Raw genomic sequence first — 25587 nt, 5'->3', positions numbered from 1 at the left:
CCAAGTTTAGTCCAATTCCAAGCTTCAGTGTAAAACAATGTGTTAAAGCACACAGCTCTTTATTACAATTAAAATATAATGAACCCATCCTAGTTTAAAAATACAAAGGTGATCAAAGTTGTGCATGGTCATATCTGATTGTAACATGAGCACAGGCATATTTTACTGATCATTCAGATCTTCATGTTTGGTGATTCTCTACGATCAAACCTATACCTGATGCAAGTAAATAAAAATGTAACTTTAAACAAATGTAGCTCTGCGATTTAATCTGTCTGCCATGTCATAGGGGTGAGATGGTTAATATAATAAAATGTTTTCTTCTCTTTATAACTGCAGTGATTTTTTCCATGTCTGTGTTTAGCTTTCCAATGATGCGCACTAACTGTGAAGTTATGACTGATCGGGATCTCAAGGTTCCGCTGGTGAGGAGAACAGGAGTTGGAACGAGTTCTGCACGAAACATCATTTTGGGCAGAAATGAGTTTCCCTCAGGTTCCAGAATATCCTAAATAACTGACACATGCTCAAAACAAAGTACTGCTGTCGCAAACTGGAGCATTCATGTGATTGACAGCCCTAATTTCTTTCACTCTAAGCTATCAAAGAAAGATCTCATTGTGGAACTAGAGAAAGGTGTGAAGTCATCTTTTCCAGGGCTTCATGCCTTCCTTCTGGTTTTCACAATGGATACTTTCACTGAGCAAGAAGAAGACATTGTGACACTGTTTACACAGTGTTGAGGAAGCCCTGAGACACACAGTTGTTCTCTTTACACATGGAGACGAGCTGAGTGGCTCCAAAATTAAAGACCAGATTTAAAAAACAGAAGACTGTCAAAATTAGTTGAGGAATGTGGTGGTAGGTATCACGTTCTTAACAATAAAGATCCAGCAAACAGACTTCAGGTTACTCAGCTACTAGAGAAAATAGACAGCATGGTGGATGCTAATGGAAACAGCTGCTAAACACTACAGATGTTTCACTATGCTCAATCAAACATATCACGTTTCAAAAAGCAATAGTGAGCCTTTATTCACAAAAGACATTTCTTTGTGTAATCAGTGCAGTTGGTATAATCATTGGTGGAATTCAGGTAAAGAACAACAGGTCTATAGACTTTTGCACATTTAGTTATGGATTCCTGGTAGGATTTTCATCATCAGTAGTAGGAGCTGTCACAGGGAAAGCTTTAAAACACGGGCTGCAGCATCAAACCACCGTGAAAATTCTGAAAAAGGTTTTGCTGCTGGTGTGGCCATGGGAAAGTGAACAGTTCCAGGGCAAATCCTGTTTTCAATGTTTGCAGGAATAGCTGGAATTATTGGGGTCATTGTCACCACTCACAGTCTGCGTTAAGACCAGAGTACTCTATACTCATCCAGGATAGAGTCACACTAAGGCTTGTAATGCGTGTATATAAGCAATAAAGCCAGTCATATATGAATATTGTCTGAAAGTTGTTATACAAAACTCAATAAGACAGTAATCAGTCATTTTCATCTTCAAAAACTTTTTCAAAGTTTATTAATGTGAGTATTTATAATTTCTACATTTTGTTTCTTGGAAGTAAAGTTCACCTGAATTGAAGAATTACCTCCCTTCGTCTGGACAAATATCCCTGTGATTGTTTCATTATATTAAATGTGCCACTTTTTATAATTTTCTGTTACGTGTAGTCACTGAATGAACCTGTTTATGCTTCATATAGTGGGTCTCACACATGGAGGCAGCAGTGTTTAAAATGTTTAGTTCAGAATTTCTGACATGTCCAGGCCACCAGGTGTCTCTATAACAAGAATTTTATAGAGGTTCAGTAAAGAACGTGACTGTTTGCTCCTTTAAATTCATTTTGAAACCTTTATTTTTCCACATATTCCACATTTTCTTTTGTACTGAACAATTGTATAATATAGATAAAAAAGATTTATGCAATGTACCCAGGCTCACAGCTTTGTTATTCCAAGGCTTGTGTAATGCCCAGCTCTGCCCCTAAGTCTGTATTCACCTGCAGTGTATCTTCAACCCTTCCACTGAGACAGGTGCTTCTTATCCTGTTGTTTCTTGCATCTTGTAGTCCTGACTTTCCTCACCTTTAGCACCTTTAGTCCACAAGGTCTTGCTGTTGTCACTCAATAGCCTTTTGACACAAAAGTTAAATATTAGCAACAGTACAACAAGTTTATTAGATACACTCCTTAGAATCCTGGAGTCCTTGTATGGTTAAACGACCCCACCACAGCTAGACATAAGCTTGCCCCTAACTGGAAAGGTCCATTTGAGTTTCTGGAGTGCCTTGGTTCTGATGATGGCGGTACTGGAATGACATACAAGATCCATTATCTCTTGAACAAGTCTTATAACTCTCAAATTGTCCATTACAATCAGCTGAAACCTTACCTCTCTTCTGATCCTTCTAAAGGGTGTGACGCAGCACCATGTGGTTTACCCAAGCAAACTCAACTCCCACCCTTGAACACATTATCAGGTGCCCTGCTCTTCACACATTCAAATTCATCAGGACCCTTGATGTATCTGTTGATAGTCAGGCTCCTTCATCTTCAGAGACTTGTACTCCCCAAGTTCAAGCACTTCAATCCCAAGTTTTAGCTGCTGACTCCTGTGACCTTCTGGTAGTCACTTAGTCACCTGCCTCCCCTCTAGATACTATGAGCCAAAGTTCATATTCTTCAACTCGCCCATCAAGTGAAGTGGTCCAGTTACTTAATAATAATAATATTTTATTTATATAGCGCTTTTCAGGATACTCAAAGACACTTCACAAACAAAGCAATACAAGGTACAATCAATTTATAAAATAAATGATAAGCATATGAAGGAATAAATGTGGAGGAGAGTGGAAACCAAAGAGCAGGAATACAAACACTACATATAAAAATAAAATAAACAAATAATAACATGACTATTTAAAACCAGATCTGAAGAGGTGGGTTTTGAGAAGTGACATAAAATGGACAGATCAGAACAGTCTCTTATGGGTTTAGGAAGAGAGTTCCATAGGGAGGGTGCAGCTGTGGAGAAGGCTCTATCACCCCAGGTCTGGTGTCTAGTCCTAATGGGAATGGACAAAAGATTGGTGTCAGAAGAGCAAAGGCTACGAGAAGGTGTGTGATGATGGAGCAGGTCAGTGAGGTAGGACGGGGCCTGATTATGGAGAGCTTTGAGAGTGAATAGAAGAATTTTAAACAGAATGTGTTGGGGAACAGGAAGCCAATTGAGTTTTTGAAGAACAGGTGTTATACGATCGCGTGAGCTAGTGTGAGTGAGGAGACAAGCAGCCGAGTTCTGAATATACTGAACTTTATTTAGGATTTTGTTAGATGTATCATAGAGAATGCTACTGCAGTAGTCAATTTTGAATGTAATGAACACATGGATCAAAGTTTCGGCAGCAATAAAAGAGAGTGATTAATGGATGTTTTTTAAATGAAAGAAGGCAATTCTGGTGATTTGGTTTGCATGATGTTCAAACGAGAGATTGCTATCAAAAATCATACCAAGATTTCTGATGTTTGAGGATGGAAGCAGCTTGTCATTCCCTGGTGGAGCACATGGAGCACAAACATCAGAGCTGGATATTTTGTTTGCCAGTTATAATTTTTATGTTTGAGATTAATTTCTGTGCGATTCATTCTGGCACAAATCTGATTCCGTAGAGGAGCGCTTTGTTATTGTTTTATTCACACCCATTTTCTGACAAAGACATGCCCTCCTGTGATGGGATTGGACAGCGTTCCTTACTACAAACCAATTAACATAGATCAGGCAGGGCTTAATTTTCTTCAACTCTCAAGTGACTTCACCAATCAGCCATAATTTTAAAATTACCTAACATACTATGCCCTTCTTTTGCTCTGCATACTTTGTTGGCTCCATTTCACCAGATGTGGGTGGTGGATCATTCTTAGCGCTGAAGTGATACTGACGTGGTAGTAGTGTGATAGTGTGTGTTTTCAGCACTAAGCAGTTTAAAACCTTGGTTGATCCACTTGTACCAGCACAACACACACTAACACACCACCACCACACCAGTGTCAATTTGAACTCTTTACTAAACAAAAATGTTAAGATTAAAAGATAAATATTTTAAAGATTAAAAAAAGATTAATATTTTTACAATTAAAATTCTAAAAATATAGTTCCTTCAAAGACATTCAGCTTTGCTTTTCTACAGGGGAATTTGTTAAGTCATTGCAGTGGTTAGAAATAGGTGTAATGGCTAAATGTACAATCTTACCATTAGCGTTTATGATGGGGATGGAAGTAATAATGGATGATGGTACTTGCCTTCCCCCAATCAGGAGTTACATGGACAACATAATAGCCCTGATGACTACTGTGCCTTGCACACAGCGATTGCTGGGGAAGTTAAATGATAATCTAAGGTTCGCTAAGCTTAAAGTTAAACCGAGAAGTCTGTTGTTTGAAAAAAAAAATGGAAAAAGGATTCCTACAGTACTGTGAAGACCAGTAAAGAGTTTAGGTAAATGGTATAGTGAAGCACTAAATGATACCAACCAAGTCGTGGGAATAAAGACTGAATTGGTGAAGGCTATTAACACTTTGGGGTCTAAGGACATTTTCTCAATATTCTGAAATTCGTCTTTAAAATACTTATATTATAATATATTGCCCACAAGTTTGATACCAAAATGTTCAGAACAATCTCAGCTCTCTTGTTAAGAGAGGCCCATCTGGCCTAGAGCATTTTATGAAGAGATAATCTGTCTCTAACCCTGAAGACTTAAATCCAATTTTAGAAAATCTTTATATCTCTTGTGAATACATCCCTTTAATCATGTGGAATTGTTTTGGTGATTGAAATACTTTTATCACCCTGTGAAGGACTGGCACCCCCTCCAGGGTGTATCCCTGCTTTGCGCCCAGTGATTCCAGGTTGGCTCTGGACCCACCACGACCCTGAACTGGATAAGCAGTTACAGATAATGAATGAATGAATGAATTTAGTTTTATCAGAGTCTTAAAAACAAGCAAATCCACCAGTTAGACATGGCAAGTGGCAGAGGAGGCGTGTCTCAAGCTTATTCATAGGCTCATAACTCAGGATGTACAGTATCACATACAGTCGCGATAACATGCAATCAAAAAAGTAGTTTCTGCACATTCACAGAGTGTTTGAACTGTATTTCCGTGCTGTGCTATCGCTAAGATATTAATAGAAACATCACGAATGGTCGTTGATACGCCGGAATATTCTTCGACCTCAGAGGATTAATAGCACTGATAAATCATGTCTGCCAGGGAAGTTGAAATTGTGCTGTCTACAGTTTGGCTTAATGCCTCGTATTAGGTGGCTGTTGACAGTTTATGATGTTTTTATCACAGAAGAAAGGATGGAAAGGGTTATGAACAAGGCTATAAGGAAGTGGCTAGGGGTGTCACAGTGTTTAAGTAGTGTGGCATGGTATGGGAGAGACGTACAGGATCTACCACTCACAAGATTAGTTGAGAAATTTAAATGGGCTAAGGGATGTGTTTGGCTAAGTACAAAGCGGGAGAGCGGGCCTTGGGTCAGGTGATTCATGGGAAGCATTTAGAAGACCACATCACCAGAAAGAAGGCAAATGACGACAAGATTTATTCATGATCAGGCATAAGAGCTGCATCTCAGGCAAAACATGGCCAGTGGCTTTGCTGGGAGAATATAGAGAAGTGGAAGTTCAATTGGCAAGAATTGTGGGTGATGGAGGCAAGTTGTATTAAGTTTTTGCTTGGAGCAACATATGATGACCTTCCAACTGTCCACAAAATCCACAAAATCTTGGACAGTGGGTAGGTGACGACCCAAGTTGTAGATTATGTACAGAGGTTGGCACGATGAAGCATATTCTATCAGCTTGCAAGGATAGTTTGTTGCAGGGCAGGTACACATGGATACATAATCAGGTGCTAAGGGTTTTAGCCTGTTTGTTGGATACCAAACCCTTGGAGGTAAATGCATTGATGAGTGGTTATAATAATAAAGTGAATAGATTTGTGTGTGAAGGGAAACATATTCAAGAGCATGTACAGGCTATAAATATTGGTAGATGAGGTGACACGCAAGATTGGAAATTGCTGGTGGACGTAAGTAAAAAACTGCAGGTCCCAGAGTCCATTGCGTTAACTACACTGAGGCCAGACATGGTGCTGTACTCTGAAAGTAAACCACAAGTCAACCACATCCCTGATTGTGCAGTTCAGCGTCAGGGGCTGGAAAATAAGGGGAGCTGTGAATGAGTTATCAGAAAAATCTGAAAGGTCTACTCAGTGGTTGTGGATAAGGGGGACACAGATCAGTTGGGGAAATGCACTGTAGAGGTGCTGTTGTGGTGGTTGGTGATGTAGCATGTTAAGATCACATGGGCCTGGTGGCACTGAGCCTACATTAATAGTGCCAGTGGGGCTAGGTCTGCCACAGGAAGGTCAGTGTGGATTTACAGTTGTTGATGGTAAAGGGTAAGGTAGGACTGGAAAGCTGGCTTGGAGGGGGTAGGTCGGGGACACCATACTTCACTGTTGAGCCTTCTGGAGGTGTCGTGGGCTTAATTCAGTGAAACACAGAGGAGGGGAGGTGCCTACGTGATGACCCCTGTGAAGAACTAGTGATGAAGTGGGTGGTTTGGGTACTCATGTGATAGGCTCAATAAGTAACCATAGATGTTAAGAGTAGCTGGTTGCTGATCAAATCATAAATGGCCACAGCCACCTTGGGGTGTAGCTGTAGGATTGGAACGATAGAAATTGTTTGGCTGCCAGTAGGAAGAGGGTGGGGTGGGCCCTATGTGAAGCTCTAATGGATTGGCATAGGATATTTTACATTATAATTACTTCAAAATATATAGGAGATTGGTATGGTTCCATGAAGACTGTTGCGCTTAGACCCTCTACGTTACTCACACAGCTTACTGCTTCAGCAGAGTGACATCATACATGAATTAATATCATTAAGCAAAAATAAACATAACAATTAACATTACTAAAGAAACAACAGTTAGTCCTATGAAATATTCATTCATTCACTTATTTCCTTTATGGCTCTAACATGCCCAACCCTAATTGTATAGGCATGGGGACTACATCAATTACTTAAATGAAATAGAGCCATTCACTTTCTTAATCAAACAATAAACATATATTCTAAATTTCCAAATTTAACCATGAATAATAATACTAACGGTCTTTTATGTTCGTTTACACTGCTTCCTGTAACAAGTATAACTTGGTTACAGGTCTTTCCAGGATTCTGCTCTTTGTCTACACTTGCACACTCCGAACATTGCCTCTGGGATCTGGCATAGTCTTGATAATGCGGCCCATCATCCATGAGTTTTGGGGACATGTAGGATCCACAATCAGGAAAATGTCGTTAACTGCAAAGTTTCTTTTCAGCCTGGACCAGCACTGACATTCTTGCAGCAGGGGTAAGTATTCTGTGGTCCATATGCCCCAGAACAGATCCAACATGTGTTCTTTTCAAAACCCCCTGGTGGTATTGTAGGCTTCGTTTTCATCAGTAATAGATTATTTGGAGTGAGTGCTTTGAGATCATTTGAATGTTCTGACATCCTTGTTAAAGGTCTGCTATTGATTATGGACTCCACTTAACACAACAGTGTGTGCAAGCCATCATCAACCTTCCTCCAACTCTCAATGCTCCTTCATCAAGGTACCGATCCAACTTGTATATATGGCTACTCCTTCTAACTTGGTTCTTTCCCTGTAACAGAGTCTTGAAATTAAGTTCAGTATTTGTCAAATTTGCCATACAAATTGAAAGGTCTTTCAGGCTTTCTCTGTATTTCTTCATTTCCTTAGCTATGGCACTATGCTGTCCATCCTGTTTGCCATTTGATGCACTGATTGTCTTTTGCAGCTCTGCTCTTTTGTGGCTCAAGTTCAGCAAGATCCTTCTGAGTTGAGTGAACCATACTACTGCCTCCTTTAAGCAATGCCAAGCAGAATAATATGCAATAAGTTTGCCCAAAGCATCTTTGTTTTCTTCAGCTCTGATGACACAAGACACAGCGTGTGTTTTAATCTCTGGATCTTCTTCTAACAATGAACTTGATTGGTCTTGAACACCACAGGAGAAATGCTAGCACAGGCTTCTAGTATCTGTAGTTTCAGGTGCTGCACATCTTGTATCTTCACAGCATAGACAATTGCCTTCAGACAACCCAAAGATAAAAGTCTAAAAGACTGGTGGCCATTTAACTGGCCCACGACGACCAATCCACTTTCCAGAAAACTGTTCATCTAGGAATGCTCGGACCTGACACCCATAATGTGGTGGTGCACCACCTTGCTGGAAAAACTCAGGGAATGTGCCAGCTTCAGTGCATAAAGAAGGAAACACATCATCATGTAGCAAATTCACATATCCAGTGGCCTTGAGGTTTCCATTGATGAAGAATAGCCCCACTACGGTCATTATTTTGACCATCCGATTTTGCGGACGGTCATGCTGTCCGTTCAAAACAATGACTCCTCCAACTGCATGTCCAGTTTCTGTCTTAACATTTGATCCATTTTGACTGCCACAGTTGCAGCTGTAAGTTCCATTTTGGGTACAGTTATCTGTTTGAGTGGTACCACTCTGGACTTGGCCATTACAAATGAACAGGACATCTGATCATGCCTATTGGTCAACGCAAGGTAGGTCAGAGTCCCATAACTGTCCTCGCAGGCATCCGAAAAACTAGGCAACTGTGCTGTCTTGACAGGTCCAAAGCTTGTAGGACTAAAATATCTCTTGACTTTAAAACTGGAAAGCTTATGTATATCAACTATTAATTGTATTCATCGTTTCATGTGGTTCTCTGTGATGTCCTCTTCCCATCCAGTATGATCTTTACAAAGGTCTCTCAGGATCAGTTTCGTTGATAAGATTCCTCTTCTTGTAGGGGTTTTGTTTTGCCCATTGATGTTGAAAGAGAATGTGTCAGTTTTAGTACACCAAGTAAACCCTAAGGCTCTTTCTACAGACAACTACCTGCTGTCCAAGTCTAGAGTCTTGACTTCTGTGGCTCGCGCTTGCTCAGGAACAGATGATAGAAAGGCTCTTGAATTACTCATCCACTTCATCAAGTGAAATCCACCCTTTTTACAGAGAAATTTCAGGTCCTTGGCCAGAATGATTGTTTCTTGTTTTGTTTCTACTGAAGTCAAGCAATCATCTGCATAAAAACTAGTCAGGAGTGTCTGAGCTGCCTTATCTGTTGTCTCATCCTGTTGATCCGCCACTATTCTTCAAAGGGCAAAGCATGAGCAGCTTGGCAACTGCCTCGAGAGCCATCCAGTCCCTGTATAAACAGAGCAAGAGTCTGGTTCATATGGCTGGCAGTAAGTCCGACTGGTTTCCAGTTGGAGTTGGACTCCGTCAGGGCTGCCCGTTGTCAGAGAGAGCTGAGCAGAAAAGCAAAGCTCTCGATTTATCATTCAATCTACGTCCCAACCCTCACCTATGGTCACGAGCTTTGGGTAGTGACGGAAGAACGAGATCGTGGGTACAAGCGGCTGAAATGAGTTTTCTCCGCAGGGTTTCTGGACTCTCCCTTAGAGACAGGGTTAGGAGCTCGGACATCCGGGAGAGACTCGGAGTGGAGCAGCTGCTCCTCCATGTCAAGAGGAGCCAGTTGAGGTGGTTCATGCATCTGGTCTGGATGCCTCATGGACACCTTCCTGGTGAGGTGTTCCGGGCATGTCCAACAGGGAGGCCCTGGGGTGGACCAAGAACACGCTGGAGAGACTACATGTCTCAACTGGCCTAGGAACGCCTCGGTATACCCCCAGAGAAGCTGGAAGCAGTGGCTGGGGAGAGGGAGGTCTAGGTTTCTTTACTCGGACTGCTTCCCCCGCCACCCCGGACCCGGATAAGCGGTGGAAAATGGATGGATGGATGGATGGATGGATAAACGTAACAATTAAGATTACTATATAAGCAACAGTCAGTCCTATCAGATATTCAAACAAACATAAAACAGTACAAATTTAAATAATAATTTAAATGTCACCATACTCTATCAGTAATGGGAAACACACAGAGGGAATCAATTGCTCCATTGAAGCCTGAGGAGTTTTTCATGTCGCCACTGTGATTAGACCCAGGAGTGCAGGGCTTTAATGAAGCCGCAGCAGACGGACTGATGCAAGCAGGTGGAAATGTCCTCATTATTTTACAGTCACTGATCTCCCGTCCAGTGGTGGCGCTGTTTATTAAATCCACACTAACTGTCTGTAATAAACCTGAAGAATAGCCACAGGAACAGTGTTGTAAATTAATGTTTCTAAACTTTACAAACTTACTGTTAGGTTTAGGCTTGGTGTCAGGTTTAGTGTTAGGTTCATCTTTTGAAACTTAGAGTTTAGTTTTATGTTTAGGGTTGGGATTAGACTTAAGGCCGATTTATACTTCTGTGTCTACACAAGAGCTCTACGCCGTTGTGAATATTTATACTTCTGCGTTGGTGTCTGCATCACTTTCACAGCATCACTGGCCAAGAAGGCTCACCAATGGCTCTACTTTCTCCACAAGCTAAGAAACCCCCATCATGATCACCTTCTACAGTGGGGCCATCGAGAGTATCCTGACTAGCTGTTTCACTGCGTGGTACAGGGCCTGCACAGCATCCTGCCGCAGAACCCTCCAGCGTATTGTGAGAACTGCTGAGAAGATCATTGGTACCTCTCGCCTCTGCCTTCAGGACTTATACAGCTCCCTTCTCTTACGAAAAGCCCTCTGCTTGACAGGTGATCCCACCCACCCGCTACACAGCTTGCTACCATCAGGGCAGAGACTGCGTAGTCTCAGGGCTAGGACCAGCAGACTGAGGGATAGCTCCATCCATCAGACTGTGAGAATGCTGAACTCTCTCCCTGCTCTGCCCCCCCTCCCACTTATGCCCCCTACACACACTACTCAGCAACCTCATCAATTACCATCAATTACCCAACTGTGACTTTGAAAATCAGGCAGGCACTCAATCACTTTAACCAGCCTCCAGGTTTCATATCCCTGTATTTGCACTACTGACACTGGGTCTGTTTATATTGGTACTGTCACTTAAGCTCCTCATCAGTCCTAACTGCAACTTTTTCAAAAGGTATGCACTTGTTCACTTTATTTAGTTGTTATACGATTATCTTGCACTATTGTTTACTCTGCCTTGTACATCCAGTATCCTACCTCCTCCTATTACAATTATTTTGCACTACTGTTTACTCTGCCCTGTACATACAGTATCCCACCTCCTTCTATTATGATTATCTTGCACTATTGTTTACACTGCCTTGTACATCCAGTATCCTACCTCCAAATCAGGTTACTGTCTTCAGTCAGTGTTCCATTGACTCATGTATGTCTATCAGTGAGCTGCTGGTATCGTATGTCCTACACTTGTCTTCTGTTTGTTCACTTTCATATATTTATATACTTAGCTTAGTTGAATTTAGTCTATTTTTTGTTAAATGTTACCGCATCTTGGAGAGGAGAGTAACATAATTTCAATCCTTTGTATGTCCTATACATATGCAGAATTAATAATAAAACTCTCTTGACTCTTGACTCTGCAATTACACCACCTCACCACTGAATGTCAAACATCTTCCACTATACTATGCAGTACATGAGGTGCCAGGAAAGAAAAAAATACAAAGCCGGCATGTTTTACCCATATACTCCAGCTTATTTTTTTCCGGAGAGGTCCTTTTTTCTCTGTTCAACATTTTTATTCATCCCTGGCGTCCACACCATGTCTGAGGAAATCTCTCGACATGCATTTGCTGCTGTCTGTGTCTCTGTGTGGAGAAGAGGAGTTAATGTTCCTGTACTTCTTCAGTTCAACATAAACAATGTCCGTCTGACTACTGATCAATCACAGTCGTTGTGGTCTGTGTCAATGTGATGCGCAGTTTTAAAGACAGCTGTGGGTCAGGAGCTGCTCTGAACAGCTGAAAGAAGCTGAGACTTTTACACAAACACATGGATAAGCTTTATTTATAGTACACTCTCAGCTGAACACTATTTATAACAACATCTGTGTGTTTATCATTCATTAACAAATCCATGAACACTGAGGACACTGGGTTTCCTTTTTTAATGGACAAAAAAAAAAATACTGGAACACAATGTGGGCAAAAGGTGTATACATACACTTGTGACATATTGTGACAAACACACACACACACACAGTGAAAAGAGAAAATTGTTAGTTTTGTCTGTGATGAAGGATAATATCTGAATAACAGAATCAGCACATAACTGCTTTTTAAAAGATTCTCTGCATCAGCTGAAGCTTTATTTTTGCTGATTTTTCAAACAATAATTGCTGATGCATTTATATATTTGCTGCTCTTCAATGAAAAAAGTGTATCTACATGTTTGTGAAATTTTAGTGTACTACATCATTTGAACACAGCAGCTGTTTTTTTTTTTTCAAACTGTGTGAATGGACCAATAAAAAGGCACCGAACCTACGTTAAGAAGGTCATTTCTTTTCTTTCTCTTGTAAAGTTACTATTTTGGGAGGTACATATTTTTAATTGGTTAGTGACATTATACTCTTAGGTCGTACACTGACTTTGCTACAGCAGTACAACCATAATGTCTGCAGATGTTTAAAGCTGTGATTTCTCTCTGTGAGGAGCAGTTAGCTAATGAAATGTAGCTAAGAATGGCCCAGGATACACTTTTCATTTTACTGTTTGCATAGAGTCATTTAAAAGCTAAAAATTTAATAAATGTTACTTATGTCTATAATGTTAATCTGGGGAATATTGTTTTTCTGTATTTTATAAATATGTATATTGACATCAGCAGATATTTACATGTATAATATCAAATTTCAGCATCAGCCCAGAATTCCCATATCAGTACATCCCAATTCATCACAACTCATACCTCCATCACTTTACTGCAGGATGAGTTATATATCCTTATATATTTTCTCTTCACTATTAGGATATGTGTTTTTATGAATCACAAAATAAAGTCATAATTATTTGTTTATTGGGTGTTTAAAACAGAGACATTTAAACATCCTCTGTTCTAACCTCGGTTTTGTGACATATCATCTCAGAATGATGAATGACCTTCATTTCCATTTGTGGACTGTACAGTCAGTCAAAACATGCAGTCCTTTATTGTACAAAAAAAAAAAAACAGTGGAGGGTTTCCCGTACATTTAAACACACTCCAGACCCCAAGGAAACACACTTGTTAATCATACAAATATTCATTAGAGGCATAGTCCAGATGTCACAGCTGTATTTTAATAAACATTTGAAAAACTGGTCAACAATAACAAGCCACCCTCTAGTGGCAGAGGTCTGGCAAGTGCCTCAAATTCAGAACCTCTCCCACTTTGAACCTAAAGGACTGTACCTAGAAAGGCTTGAAAAAATCTGTATAAATACATTTTTGTACAAAATTATTTTTGTTAGAATACATTTCTTTCATTTCAAACATGTCTTTTCATCTGCATCATTTTTACAGAAACATTGTGTCCAAAAGTGTGTATACAACAGCATTCAGCCATGAGAGCATTAGTGAGGTCAGGTTCTGAGTTGACGGTTGATTGATGGATCTGTTGGGTGATTAACTGTGGATCACAAATATCACTCCAGCTCACCCTCAATGTACTGAATGGGGTTCCATCTGTTCAGGGAATAGTTCCACAGTCCAGTGCGGAGGTGCTTTATATTTGCACAGCCCTTGCTTGGCATGTGCAAGTGTTCCAAAGCATTCATTTCTATTGTTCAGTGGTGTTTTTAAATATTATTCAGAATGAGCTCAATGGTTTTATTTAAGGAAGAGTATTTTACTTCTCACAGATGTATTTATTCATTTCACGGCAGGACACATCGTTCCATGCTGCATATTCACTCAACAGCAAAGCACAGTTCTCTCCTGAAAAATCCACCAGTCTAAAGTTGTTAGGTTCATCAAATCCGTTCGGTCTCTTAAGCCAGAAGCTGCACAAATTAGAAAACATCACTCACTAATGCTGAGAGCAGAACAGAGAATGGAGCAGTGTGTTTACTGTGAGTGAATGAGTGAGTGAGTGAATGAGTGAGTGAGTGCATGTAAGAGTGAGAGTGATTAGAGGGGCAAGAGTGTGTAAATGAGTGAGCCAATAGGTAGATGACTGATAAGGAGCTTTTAATTGAACTACAACTGCTCATTGTTTTACACTCACTGTCCCCCCGACATCATAGAGTTGTGAGAGAAGGTGAAATGAGGATTAATTCTCCAATACATTCATTGTCTGTAACCCTTATCCAGCTGAGGGTCAAAGTGGGTCTGGAGTCTACCCGGAATCATTGGGCGCAAGGCAGGAACACACCCTTTACGGGGTGTCAGTCCTTCTCAGGGCGACACACTCACACATTCACTCACACACGGACACTTGAGTTGCCAATCCACCTATCAATGTGTGTTTTTGGACCGTGGTAGGAAACCCATGCGCGCTATAGGTGGCTATAGGTGATATATTAAAAAAAGTTCACATGGAACTGGTGGCACTGATCATGCATTAACGGTGCTAGTGGGGCTAGGTATAGCCTTAGTCACCAGTGAGGCCAGTGTGGATTTACAGTTGTTGAAGGATGGTTGAGCCTTCTGGAGTTGTCGTGGGCTTAATTCAGCAAAACACTGACTAGAAAAGATGCCTAACTGATGACCCCTGTGAAGTGCTAGTGATGCAGTGACTTTGGGTACACAAGTTGGGTACACAAGGGCTGGGTTCAGTGAGTTAGTGGTGGTGTAGCTGGTTGCTGAATTAATCATAGACAGCAACCCCAATGGTTTGGGTTAGGACTTAAATAGCCAAAGGTAGATGATGCAGGAATGTTGTGACTGCAGGTAGGAAGAGAATGGGGCAGGCCTTATGTGAAGCTGTAATGGACTGGCATAGGATATTTTACATCTTACTTTATGTATGATTATTATTGTGTGTGGAATATAAATGTGATTAAAATATGTCCTGACCGGATGTGATATTGTAATGTACTGGTTTTAATAGCAGACTTCTACACATGCAAACTAAGTTTATTTTTGCTTTCTTCTGTCCAGTGTGAAATCACAGGGTTTAATTTAGTCATTAAGATTAGGGCTGCCATGATATTAGTGTTAGAATATCGATCTGAACTGATGTATTAACCTTCTTCACCTCCCTCTAAATGTATCAGAAATCACAGGATATATTTCATACTGAGGACTGTACAAGTTTAAATAATGCATTTTTAAATATTTCTCTGGTAATTGTGCTAAGGATTTAATTTTTATTGAGACTTTTTTCATCACTGTAAAACAGGTAAACACACAGCACTTCAGTCTGCAGATGTTCATTTACTGGGATGTGAAATACTAATCCGAATGCTTTATGGAAATGATATGAGAGGTGTGTGACAACACAGTTCTTACGATACTCCCGTCTCAGCGAGGGGCTGGTTGTTCACCCACATCCACTGTCCCTCCGTCTCCAAATCATTCAGCCCAATCCAGCATGAGTCTCCAGACTTTGAAGACAGAAAATCCTAAGGTGTAAAGAAGCACAGAGAGGCATCATTTCAGGTTTTTACTACACTCCACTGTGCTGGAGTCCTCTGACATGCTCTGGGTGCAGTGATTTATATTTTAATGTTCTATAAACAGGCTTCGACAGACATGTGCAAGACACTTGTATTAAAATATATAAAAAAAAGTCAGGACACAGACTCACCTGCTCCTCATTGCTGGTGATTATAACCAGATGTCCTCCTTTCTTAGTGCAATCATCCCGACTCATCTCCCAGTTCAGTAGATTACTGGAGAAGTAGTAAGACTTTACCCCAAATGACAGCCATCTTTCTTCTAACTGTGCACATTCCTGACAAGTTTCTGGTGAAATGATTTTAACAACAAAATATTAATCATCAAAGAATATTGATGGTTGTCCGATAAAAGGTGTCCGATTATGGTTTTTTAAACAATGTACTTCAATTAATCATATCTGTCCATAATGTTAATCACAACATTTAGTTTATTCATATGTAACCCTACAGTGTGCAGGATAAATGGTGCAGGACTTGAACACATGACCTCCAGGTCCCTGGAGCTGTGTGACTGCGACATTACTTGCTCTGCCACAATACTGCCGTTTATTCATTTATTTTTTAATTAAAAGAAAAGGAAAAAGTTAAAACCCTTAGAGGCAAGCTCAAATGGAAAGGACTGGGGGAGAACCTAAAAGCAGAGAGAAGGGAGACCCAGGAGAAAACTCAAGGGGCATTGCTAGGTTGCCCTCTGTAGCATTCTGAAAAAGAAACCCAAGACTGAGCATTGTTGTGGGGGTTAGTTTCATTTAAAAAGGAGTGGCCCAGGTGGAGCTGATAGCCTGAAATTAAGGAATAGTGTTTCTATGTCGTCTGTGTTGCCCTGTGAAGGACTGGCGCCCCCTCCAGGGTGTATTCCTGCCTTGCGCCCAATGATTGCAGGTAGGCTCTGGACACACCGCGACCCTGAAGTGGATAAGCGGTTACAGATAATGAATGAATGAATGTTTCTATGTCTCCCTCTACTGGCAACCTTAGCAGGCAGGCAACCTAAGGTTTAGCAGGCAACCTTACCCCAGGCCCAGCCCCAGCCCCAGCCACAGCCTTTTACACATCTGCCTGTTAAAATGACATTTGATAAGGAAGATAACATCTGCCTCTTCTAGTGAAACATTTAAGGTGGAAATGGAAAGGCAAATATGAAAATGGTAAACTCTGGAAGCTGTTTCACTTTTTTGCCTTTCACTAGCATAGATTTTAATGAAGTGATGCCCACTTTTCTGTGTAAATAGGTTGTTTATGGTACATTCTTTTTCTCTCAGTTGTTCAGACTGTAGTACCCATTTTAAATGCTTGCTGTCCTTATTATAGATTGCTCCTTAAATACTGTGGCACATGATGTGTGAGTCACATGCCATCTTTTAAACTTTTGCTTTTTAAGGAAGTACAGGTGCTGGTCATAAAATTAGAATATCATGAAAAAGTTGATTTATTTCAATAATTCCATTCAGAAAGTGAAACTTGTATATTATACCCATTCATTACACACAGACTGATATATTTCAAGTTTTTATTTCTTGTCATGCCCTGGTCCTGTCATGTCTGTGTTCCCCAAGAGCACATGGTTCTGTTTATTTTGGGTCGTTTCTGCCATAGTCCCGCCTTAGCTCCACCCTCTCGTCAGTTTCCCCATTTGTGTCTCATTTGTAATCCTGCCCTCTCATTATCAGTCTCCGGTGTCCTAGTGTGTATAAAAGTCCCTTTGTGTCTGTGCTTGTTTGTTGGACATTTGTTTTGCTCACTCCAGTCTGTCTGTCTTGTTTGTTGCTTGATCCCTTTCCTCGGTTCGTCTAGTTTTCACTTCACCTTTGCCTGTCTGTCACAAGTCTGTTTGTCTCGTCTGTTCCTCGCTTCGATTTGCTTCCCTTTGAATGTCAGTCTGGTTTGTCTGTTCCTTCCTTGTGCTTCATGTACTTCTTTGGTTTAGCGCTCTCTGTTTAGGTCTCTTTTCAGGTCCCTCTGTCTAAGTTTGTCTGTTTAGTTCTCCTTGTCCAGATCTCTGTTTAGCTCTCCCTGTACGGTAACTCTGTCCAAGTCTCTCTCTCTGTCTTTCTTTGTTTAAGTATCCTGTCGCATTATCCAAGTCTGTCTGTCTCTGTTTTGTTATCTTTTGTTATCAATAAAGTCTTTTCTGTTATTACAAGTGCGTCCGCCTATGTCAGTCCTGACACTGCTTTTAATTTGATGATTATAATTGACAACTAATGAAAACCCCAAATTCAGTATCTCAGAAAATTAGAATATTACTTAAGACCAATAGAAAAAAAGGATTTTTAAAAATCCTCAACTTAAAAGTATGAACATGAAAAGTATGAACATGTACAGCACTCAATACTTAGTTGGGGCTTCTTTTGCCTGAATTAATGCAGCGTGGCATGGAGTGGATCAGTCTGTGGCACTGCTCAGGTGTTATAAGATCCCAGGTTGCTCTGATAGTGGCCTTCAGCTCTTCTGCATTGTTGGGTCTAGTGTATTGCATCTTTGTCTTCACAATACCCCATAGATTTTCTATGGGGTTAAGGTCAGGGGGGTTGCTGGCCAATTAAGAACAGGGAGACCATGCTCCTTAAACCAGGTACTGGTAGCTTTGGCACTGTGTGCAGGTGCCAAGGCCAGCTGGAAAATGAAATCTGCATCTCTATAAAGTTGGTCAGCCGCAGGAAGCATGAAGTGCTCTAAAAGTGCTACCAGGAAGTGCTCTTCCTGGTAGACGACTGCGTTGACCTTGAACCTCAGAAAACACAGTGGACCAACACCAGCAGATGACTTGGCACCCCAAACCATCACTTACTGTGGAATCTTTACATTGGACCTCAAGCAACGTGGATTCTGTTCCTCTCCTCTTTTCCTCCAGACTCTGGGACCTTGATTTCCAAAGGAAATGCAAAATTTACTTTCATCAGAGAACATAGTGAGACGCTTCTGACACTGTCTCTTGTTCAAGAGTGGCTTGACAAAAGGAATGTGATGCTGAAACCCATCTCTGGCATACGTCTGTGTGTTGGTGGTTCTTGAAGCACTGACCCCAGCTGCAGTCCAGTCTTTGTGAATCTCCCCCACATTTTTGAATGGGTTTTGTTTCACAATCCTCTCCAGGTTATCCCTATTGCTTGTACACTTTTCTACCACATTTTTTCCTTCCCTTCTCCTCTCTATCAATTGTGCTTGGACACAGAGCTCTGTGAACAGCCAGCCTCTTCACAATGACCTTTTGTGTCTTGCCCTGCTTGTGTAAGGAGTCAGTTGTTGCCTTTTGGACAACTGTCAAATCAGCAGTCTTCCCCATGATTGTGGAGCCTACAGAACTAGACTGAGAGACCATTTAAAGGTCTTTGCAGGTGTTTTGAGTTAATGAGCTGATTATGAGTGTGGCACCAGGTGTCTTCAATATTGAACCTTTTTACAATATTCTAATTTTCTGAGATACTGAATTTGGGGTTTTCATAAGTTGTCAGTTATAATCATCAAATTAACAGAAATAAACATTTGAAATATATCTGTCTGTGTGTGTGTAAGGAATGAGTAAAATATACAAGTTTCACGTTCTGAATGGAATTACTGAAATAAATAAACTTTTTCATGATATTCTAATTTTATGACCAGCACCTGTACAGGCTCCAGAGAAACTTTACAAAGTAGATCACCCAGTAGCTCACTGCTTCCCAAAAAACCCAAGTGTTCACTAACATCAATAGAATGCATAAAGATACACACACACACACACACACAAAAATGAATGTAAACAACAGACACATGAATGTCTCTTTTACCCCCAAATGGTCCCACAGACCAGGGAGCACGGTGATGCCACAATACACAGTTTCAACCCGAACCCCGCAATTTGCGGGGTGAAAAACACACCTTATATAACTAAATATATAATAGCTTTGTAAGTCTTGAATGTCTGAATGTGTCTGTGAGCTCCGTATACTGTACGAAAGCGCAGATCCTACCGTTTCTAAAAATAGCGCTCTCATCGCAGTGCTGTAAAGCCTCTGGGAGTAATCCAGTGTGAAAAACCACCTAAAAATCAAGGCGTTCCTTCAAAATTTTTGTCTTATGTCCTTGTCATGAAAGATTCTAATGATATTCACTACAATCATAAATGTAGACGCTGCAAAGGGACAAGAACAACGGTGTTTACTTTCAGTTTCGTTTTGACTCACATAACGTCAACAAACGCTCTCTCTGGGTAGAAAAATATGAATCATCAGCAAAAACATATTCCTATTATTGATTTATAGTTTTTCAAGGTTTTTGTAGGTTTCACATCAAATAATACTGCATTAGATCAACAAATATAAACTAAAAAGCTTAAATAATTCTTTATTGTGTGTATTCTAAATAAACACGTATTATTTCATCATATTTTTAAAAGATTATAATAATAATAATAATAATAATAATAATAATAATAATAATAATTGTAAATATTATCAGCATCTGAGAAAACTGCCAAAGTACCAAAATGTTTTTTATTTGTTGGGATATTGTCCATATTTGCCCTGAACTAAATTCCTGAAAATCTGGGCCTGCTGTGACTGTCAGAACTTTATCAGTCATACATCCCAGAGCTTAGAATATCAAGAATAATATGTTCGTCTGATGCTACAAATTTATTTTGTCACAGTAATATGACATGTAATAAATTAGTATCAAAAATGCTTATGTTTTCAACTAAAAGACACCTCACACTAACAATCTGTGTCAAGATATCTGATGTGGGAATATGATTTCAAGGCTATACATTGAGAAATATGAAAAAAAAAAAGCAGGCACTAGGTACAATTTTTGGTCAAAACATGACAAATTTATAGAAAAATTGATTTATCGGTCAGCATGAAATCCTCAAGTGATTACATATTAGCAAAGTAGCAAAGGTTCTTTAGAAAATAAAACAACATATTGAATATGGCTATGTCACATAATTACTGTTTAAATGCAACTGAAAGAGGCACTGACAAAAAAACGGAATAGCAAAATAGCTATATAAATAGGGTCCATCGGGTTAAAGTTGAGGTGTGTTTGTGCATCTCACCATTGCACTGAGAAAGAAGTCCCTCCACCCTGCGGTGATCAGCCTTCAACTCTTCATACTTCCTTTCTGTTTCTAATGAAAAAAAGACCTTCAATGTTTCTTTTTCCTGGAAATAGAGCGTCAGCAGGTATTTACTGTTCCTGGATCTATTTTCTCATTTTGAATTTTTGAAATAATCACTAGTTTCCCAAGCTGTTGATTTATAATATGAAAGTAGTACCATTTGTAAGGGTTCTGATTCTATGTTTTGATATAAATATTTACTTTTAATTTACTTATAATTCATTATAATAATTCATTTATCTTACTTCTTAATTCTATAATTCAATAATAATTCAAAAAATTGTATCCCATTATCCTAGATTTTACACATTTATATAGCATCAAAAGACTCAGTGTGAAGATGTGGTGGAGTTACAGCGTCCTGAGCAGAGAAAGAAGCCACACTTTGCTCTGTTTTGCTATTCTCAAGACCTTGTTCTCACTTATGGGAGAACAGATAGTTCCACCCTCAGGAAAACTGGACCTTCCCCTACTTAGTTTTTCCTTCCCCAGTGAGATGGACATTGTCCACAAAGCTTTCTCTGAGCAAGATGGTGGAGTCCACTACCAAACATTCAGGACAACACAACAATTCACATGTTCCTCCACTGAAATAAAGAACATGTTTAGCCAAAAAGCCTCTAAGAAAGAGTGAGAATCAACACCAGACTGACATTTCCAATATGGAGAATACTAAGTTCTGCTGAAAGGCTCCAAGGGTACTCTAAACTCACAGTTAACCTCCTCAAAGTGCTCTGCTGGGTCAGTGAGTTTAGTTCTTTATTTACTTACACAATATTCCCTAAATAACACTATATAAGTTACACTATATAAGTTGGGGCAGGAAATTCAAAACAGAAGCTAACTATTACAAAGAGGGAAAGCCTGAGTTCACTGCCACTCTGCTCGCCACGGCTCACACAGTCACTTTTTCATGACATATTTTAGTCTTATGTTTTAAAAAATGTAGTAAATTTTTTAAACATTACTATTTTTACATTTCAACTGAAATATATGTGAATCGTTCATGAGATATATTTGTGTAGGTGTGTAATTATAAAACATATGTAATAATACATTTTATTTATAAAGCACTTTTAAAAAACCCAAAGCATTAACAAAATTAGCACAGAACAAAGAACATCAAAGGACAAACAGAGCAATACAAAGAACATAAAAAAAAAACAAACAAACCAAAATAAAAACAAAATTTAGAGTACATGGAGGGGTTAAAATGGGTCCCAAGATTGACAATCATTATAAATAACAGCAGATTTAGCATGTCTGTATTTGGAAATAGACCACAGGGTCAACCAAGCAGCAGAGTCCACAGGTCGAGAGTCACAGTCAGTGGATATTGAGGACATTGCCAGAAAACCACTAAACAGTGAAAACAACTGCATTCAGAAACAAGTTATTGAGCCCTGAAATGCTTTAACTTCATTGGCCTTTAGTGTGTCTCTGCACAAGAACATATTTTTTACTAATTTAGGAACACTAGGTAAGATTTGGGTTTCTTTTTTTTCTGCTCCTGGGGCTCCCCCTAGTACAATTAAGTTTACAGCAGTGTACTGAAATATGAATACCAATACCGTTACATCCTATACCATTGTGAACGTTTATACTTGTGCATTAGCATTTGCATCGCTTTGCAATTACACCGCCAAACCTCTAGAGCTGAATTTCAAACATCATCTTCAACCCTATGTAGTACACAACTTCTGGAGAGGTGCGCATCCGACTACGGCATAGCTTCACTCTCACTACTTTCACATCCCTGTGCACAAAATTCTGTCCATGTTTAATACCCTATTAAACCCACGAACAAACAGGAAAACATAAAACAGGAAGTAAAGACTCTTCAGACGTACCTTTGGCGTTATGTTCCTGCTCTGAGAATCTTTTTACAAATCTGGAATAATCCTTCTTCAGTGCTTCCAACGAAACTCCTTTATTGAAATCTGTTCATTAAAGAAAAAAACACCAGAGGAAAATCACACAATGAGACAAAACATGGGATTAACAGTGCTGTGAAAAAAAATATTTTTTAAAACCCCACCAAAAAAAATATTCATTTTGAATGCTAATTTTCCCCTGCACCATTATGTAATGAGAGGAATTAGAATTAGAAAGCTTGAAAGGGTGCTGGTTAATTAAGTACCCAAGAGTGAATGATGTGGTGTGTGGAACTGCAAAATCCACTCCATCCATCCATCCATTATTTATTTATTTATTTGTTTGTTTGTTTGTTTATTTTTTATTTTTGACTTTTTGTTACATAGACTTTTAGAGGTTTATTTTTTTATTTTTATTGTTTAGTTCTTCTAAAGTTCTTTCTTTACTTCTTAACTTTTCACTTGTATTATTCAGGGATTTTTTTTTTTTTAACAGACAGTGCTGCAAAGATCTAAAACATAGACGATATTCAACATTCAGTGTGCTGCACTAGAGAGTGAAACTCTGAATACTCACAGAGGATCCCCACAGCACAGAGACCCACTAAAGCACAGAGCAGAAGGAGAGAGAGCACAGGTACGACACACTTCAGACGTCCTCTAGAGCAAAGAGAACTCTTCTCTCTCACTGACCAGTAAGTGTGGTCCCCATCATCTGAAAAAAATCACACTGCCACTTCAAACTCCCAAATAATTATATGAACCCTTTGTTCTAGAGGAAATTTAAAAGAAAACTGCTTCTTTATCTTTTAAATTCTAATCAAAAACTGATAAAGTTTATGACATATCAGAATTTAAAAGTAGAAAATATATTTAATAGAAAATGACACAAGTCTTTGTTTTCTGGTTTTGTTTCTTCCTTTATCCTTTCTATCTGTACATCTGCATTGTCAGCATGCTACAGGATGTAATCTACTTCCTTTATATAGATAGATAGATAGATAGATAGATAGATATGATCAGATATATTTTTATAATTTTCAAAAAGATGGGATATTTTAATTCAACAACAAAAGAAACACAATCTGATTTACCCAAACTTTCATTTAACAGACAAAAAGACAAATAATTTTGTTTATTACATATTAACACTTAAAAAAATTGATGCCTGCAAGACACTTAAAACAAACAAACAATAAAATACTGGAACAGAATCCATGTATGATTCGTTCTTTTTAAATTCAATTGTGAACCCAAAAGCAGAAAATGAAAAACCATTTTCTTATTTTCTTATTTTGTTTATGAATCCAAAAAAAACAAATAACTGTTGGTTTTTAAACTTTTGATTTTACGCTCCAGTCAAAAACACAAAATGAGAAAAACATTTGTTGAAATTAATTTAATTCTTTAATTGAGTGAGAATTTTCCATATATTTTAAGTTAGAATCACTCAATCCAGTTAATTACTTTGAACATTAGGGTTTAGAGTGACCATGGCAGTTTCTCAAAAAATGCTTGATGTTCACACAGACAGCAGTGATTCCTGAATCTTTTCATTACATTCTGAATGGTAGATGGTGAAAAATCTTTTCACTGAACAACACTTTTTTTTTTTTTTTGAGTGAGTGAATTTTCTCATGATTTCGGGACAAATTTGTAAACCAAAACCCATCTTTGCTGGGTGCTCCTTTTATATGCAGTCTTGATGATCTCACCTGTTACCAGTTCAACTTTTAATATTAAAACTTACAAAATGTTATTTGTATAATCTTTTCAGTTTAAATTACTTATGTTCGAACATTTTTTGAGTATATTGCAGGCATCACATGCTTTTGTTTTTATATTTACCAAATACAACTATTTTTGTCAGTGAAAACACTGAAAATCTTTCTTTGTATGTTGTTCATTTAAATAAAGGATCTAACAATTTAAGAAATTACAGTTTTTGGATTGTATTGCATTTTTAGAAACTGTCCCAAGTTTTCTGTAAATGTAGCTTGTACAACATACAGTCACAGTCCAATTTAAAACATATATCTCCATTTTTTTCCATTTTTAGTTTACTATATCAGTTAAACACAGCAGCTGACCTTTACATTGTGTGAAAATTTCATGATGAATGGTCCAATAGAAATGCTTCAAAATATTTTGGAGTAAAATCTTTTTACCTTGACTTCCACTGAAAGTTAAGAAGGTTTATACCTCCTCCCATAAAGTTACTGTTTAGGGAGATACGTGTTTTTAATTGGACAGTGATAATATACACTAATGCACAGCTAATCATAAACATTCAAATAATTCAAATTGCTAAACCACACAAATCTAAATCAGAGGGGATAGACTATATCTCAGTCACATCTCAGTTTCAGCCAAACCATGGAACAGCCCGGAGCATCTAAACTGAAGTTGGGACCTGGAAGATGCAAGATGAAATGTATCTTCTCCAAATCCTGAGAAGTATGAAATTACTAAAGTTTCAGATGCATTTCATTAATTTTGACAAACAACCAGCATAATTTACCCTTAAATTTAAAGTCAGGATCATACCCACACCAGGGTTTTTGAACTGAGGTTTCACATATTCTGACTGTACACAAAGATATTTTAGTCAGCTGTCAAATGACATGGAAGGATGAAAAGGTTTTCAAAGAGATAATCCCAAAACCAACAAGTAAGGAGACTCTACCTGAGGAACTATGACATCCATCAGTTCTGGGAGTGTGGGGTGGCTGAAAATCAGCATTTCCATGGATGTGCGCCATTTAATCAGCTCCACCTCACACCACAACCTCAAAGCAATTCATATCAGGAAACTGTGAGGCACATACATTTATACAGATACAGACAGGAAACGTGCTACTGTAGAACCTGAATTCATGCATTGATGAATTTTACCTAATTCAGCTTTTGAAGAACTTATAATACATTAATAACAGTAAAATACTTTACTTTAATGTGAGCAATATTATCATTATAAATTTGATTTTCAGTGCAGGC

At 38.9% G+C, this 25587-nt stretch overlaps 1 protein-coding gene across 1 annotated transcript; it reads right to left on the bottom strand.

The window, feature by feature from the left end:
- Positions 1-13581: 13581 nt before the first annotated feature.
- LOC136700220 (CD209 antigen-like protein C) lies at positions 13582-23302 on the bottom strand. The gene is made up of 6 exons (XM_066675504.1): positions 23284-23302; positions 22567-22656; positions 20654-20725; positions 15744-15901; positions 15446-15558; positions 13582-13995 (listed from the first exon to the last, which is right to left on the bottom strand). The coding sequence occupies exons 1-6, from the start codon at positions 23300-23302 to the stop codon at positions 13842-13844; spliced, it is 606 nt and encodes a 201-aa protein (XP_066531601.1). The 3' UTR covers positions 13582-13841.
- Between the last annotated feature and the right edge of the window lie 2285 nt (positions 23303-25587).

The sequence above is a fragment of the Hoplias malabaricus genome, chromosome 6 (genome assembly GCF_029633855.1).
Source record: "Hoplias malabaricus isolate fHopMal1 chromosome 6, fHopMal1.hap1, whole genome shotgun sequence".
Lineage (NCBI taxonomy): Eukaryota > Metazoa > Chordata > Actinopteri > Characiformes > Erythrinidae > Hoplias > Hoplias malabaricus.
Note: the sequence above shows the minus strand (reverse complement) of the source record. Positions and strands in the feature narration are given on the sequence as shown.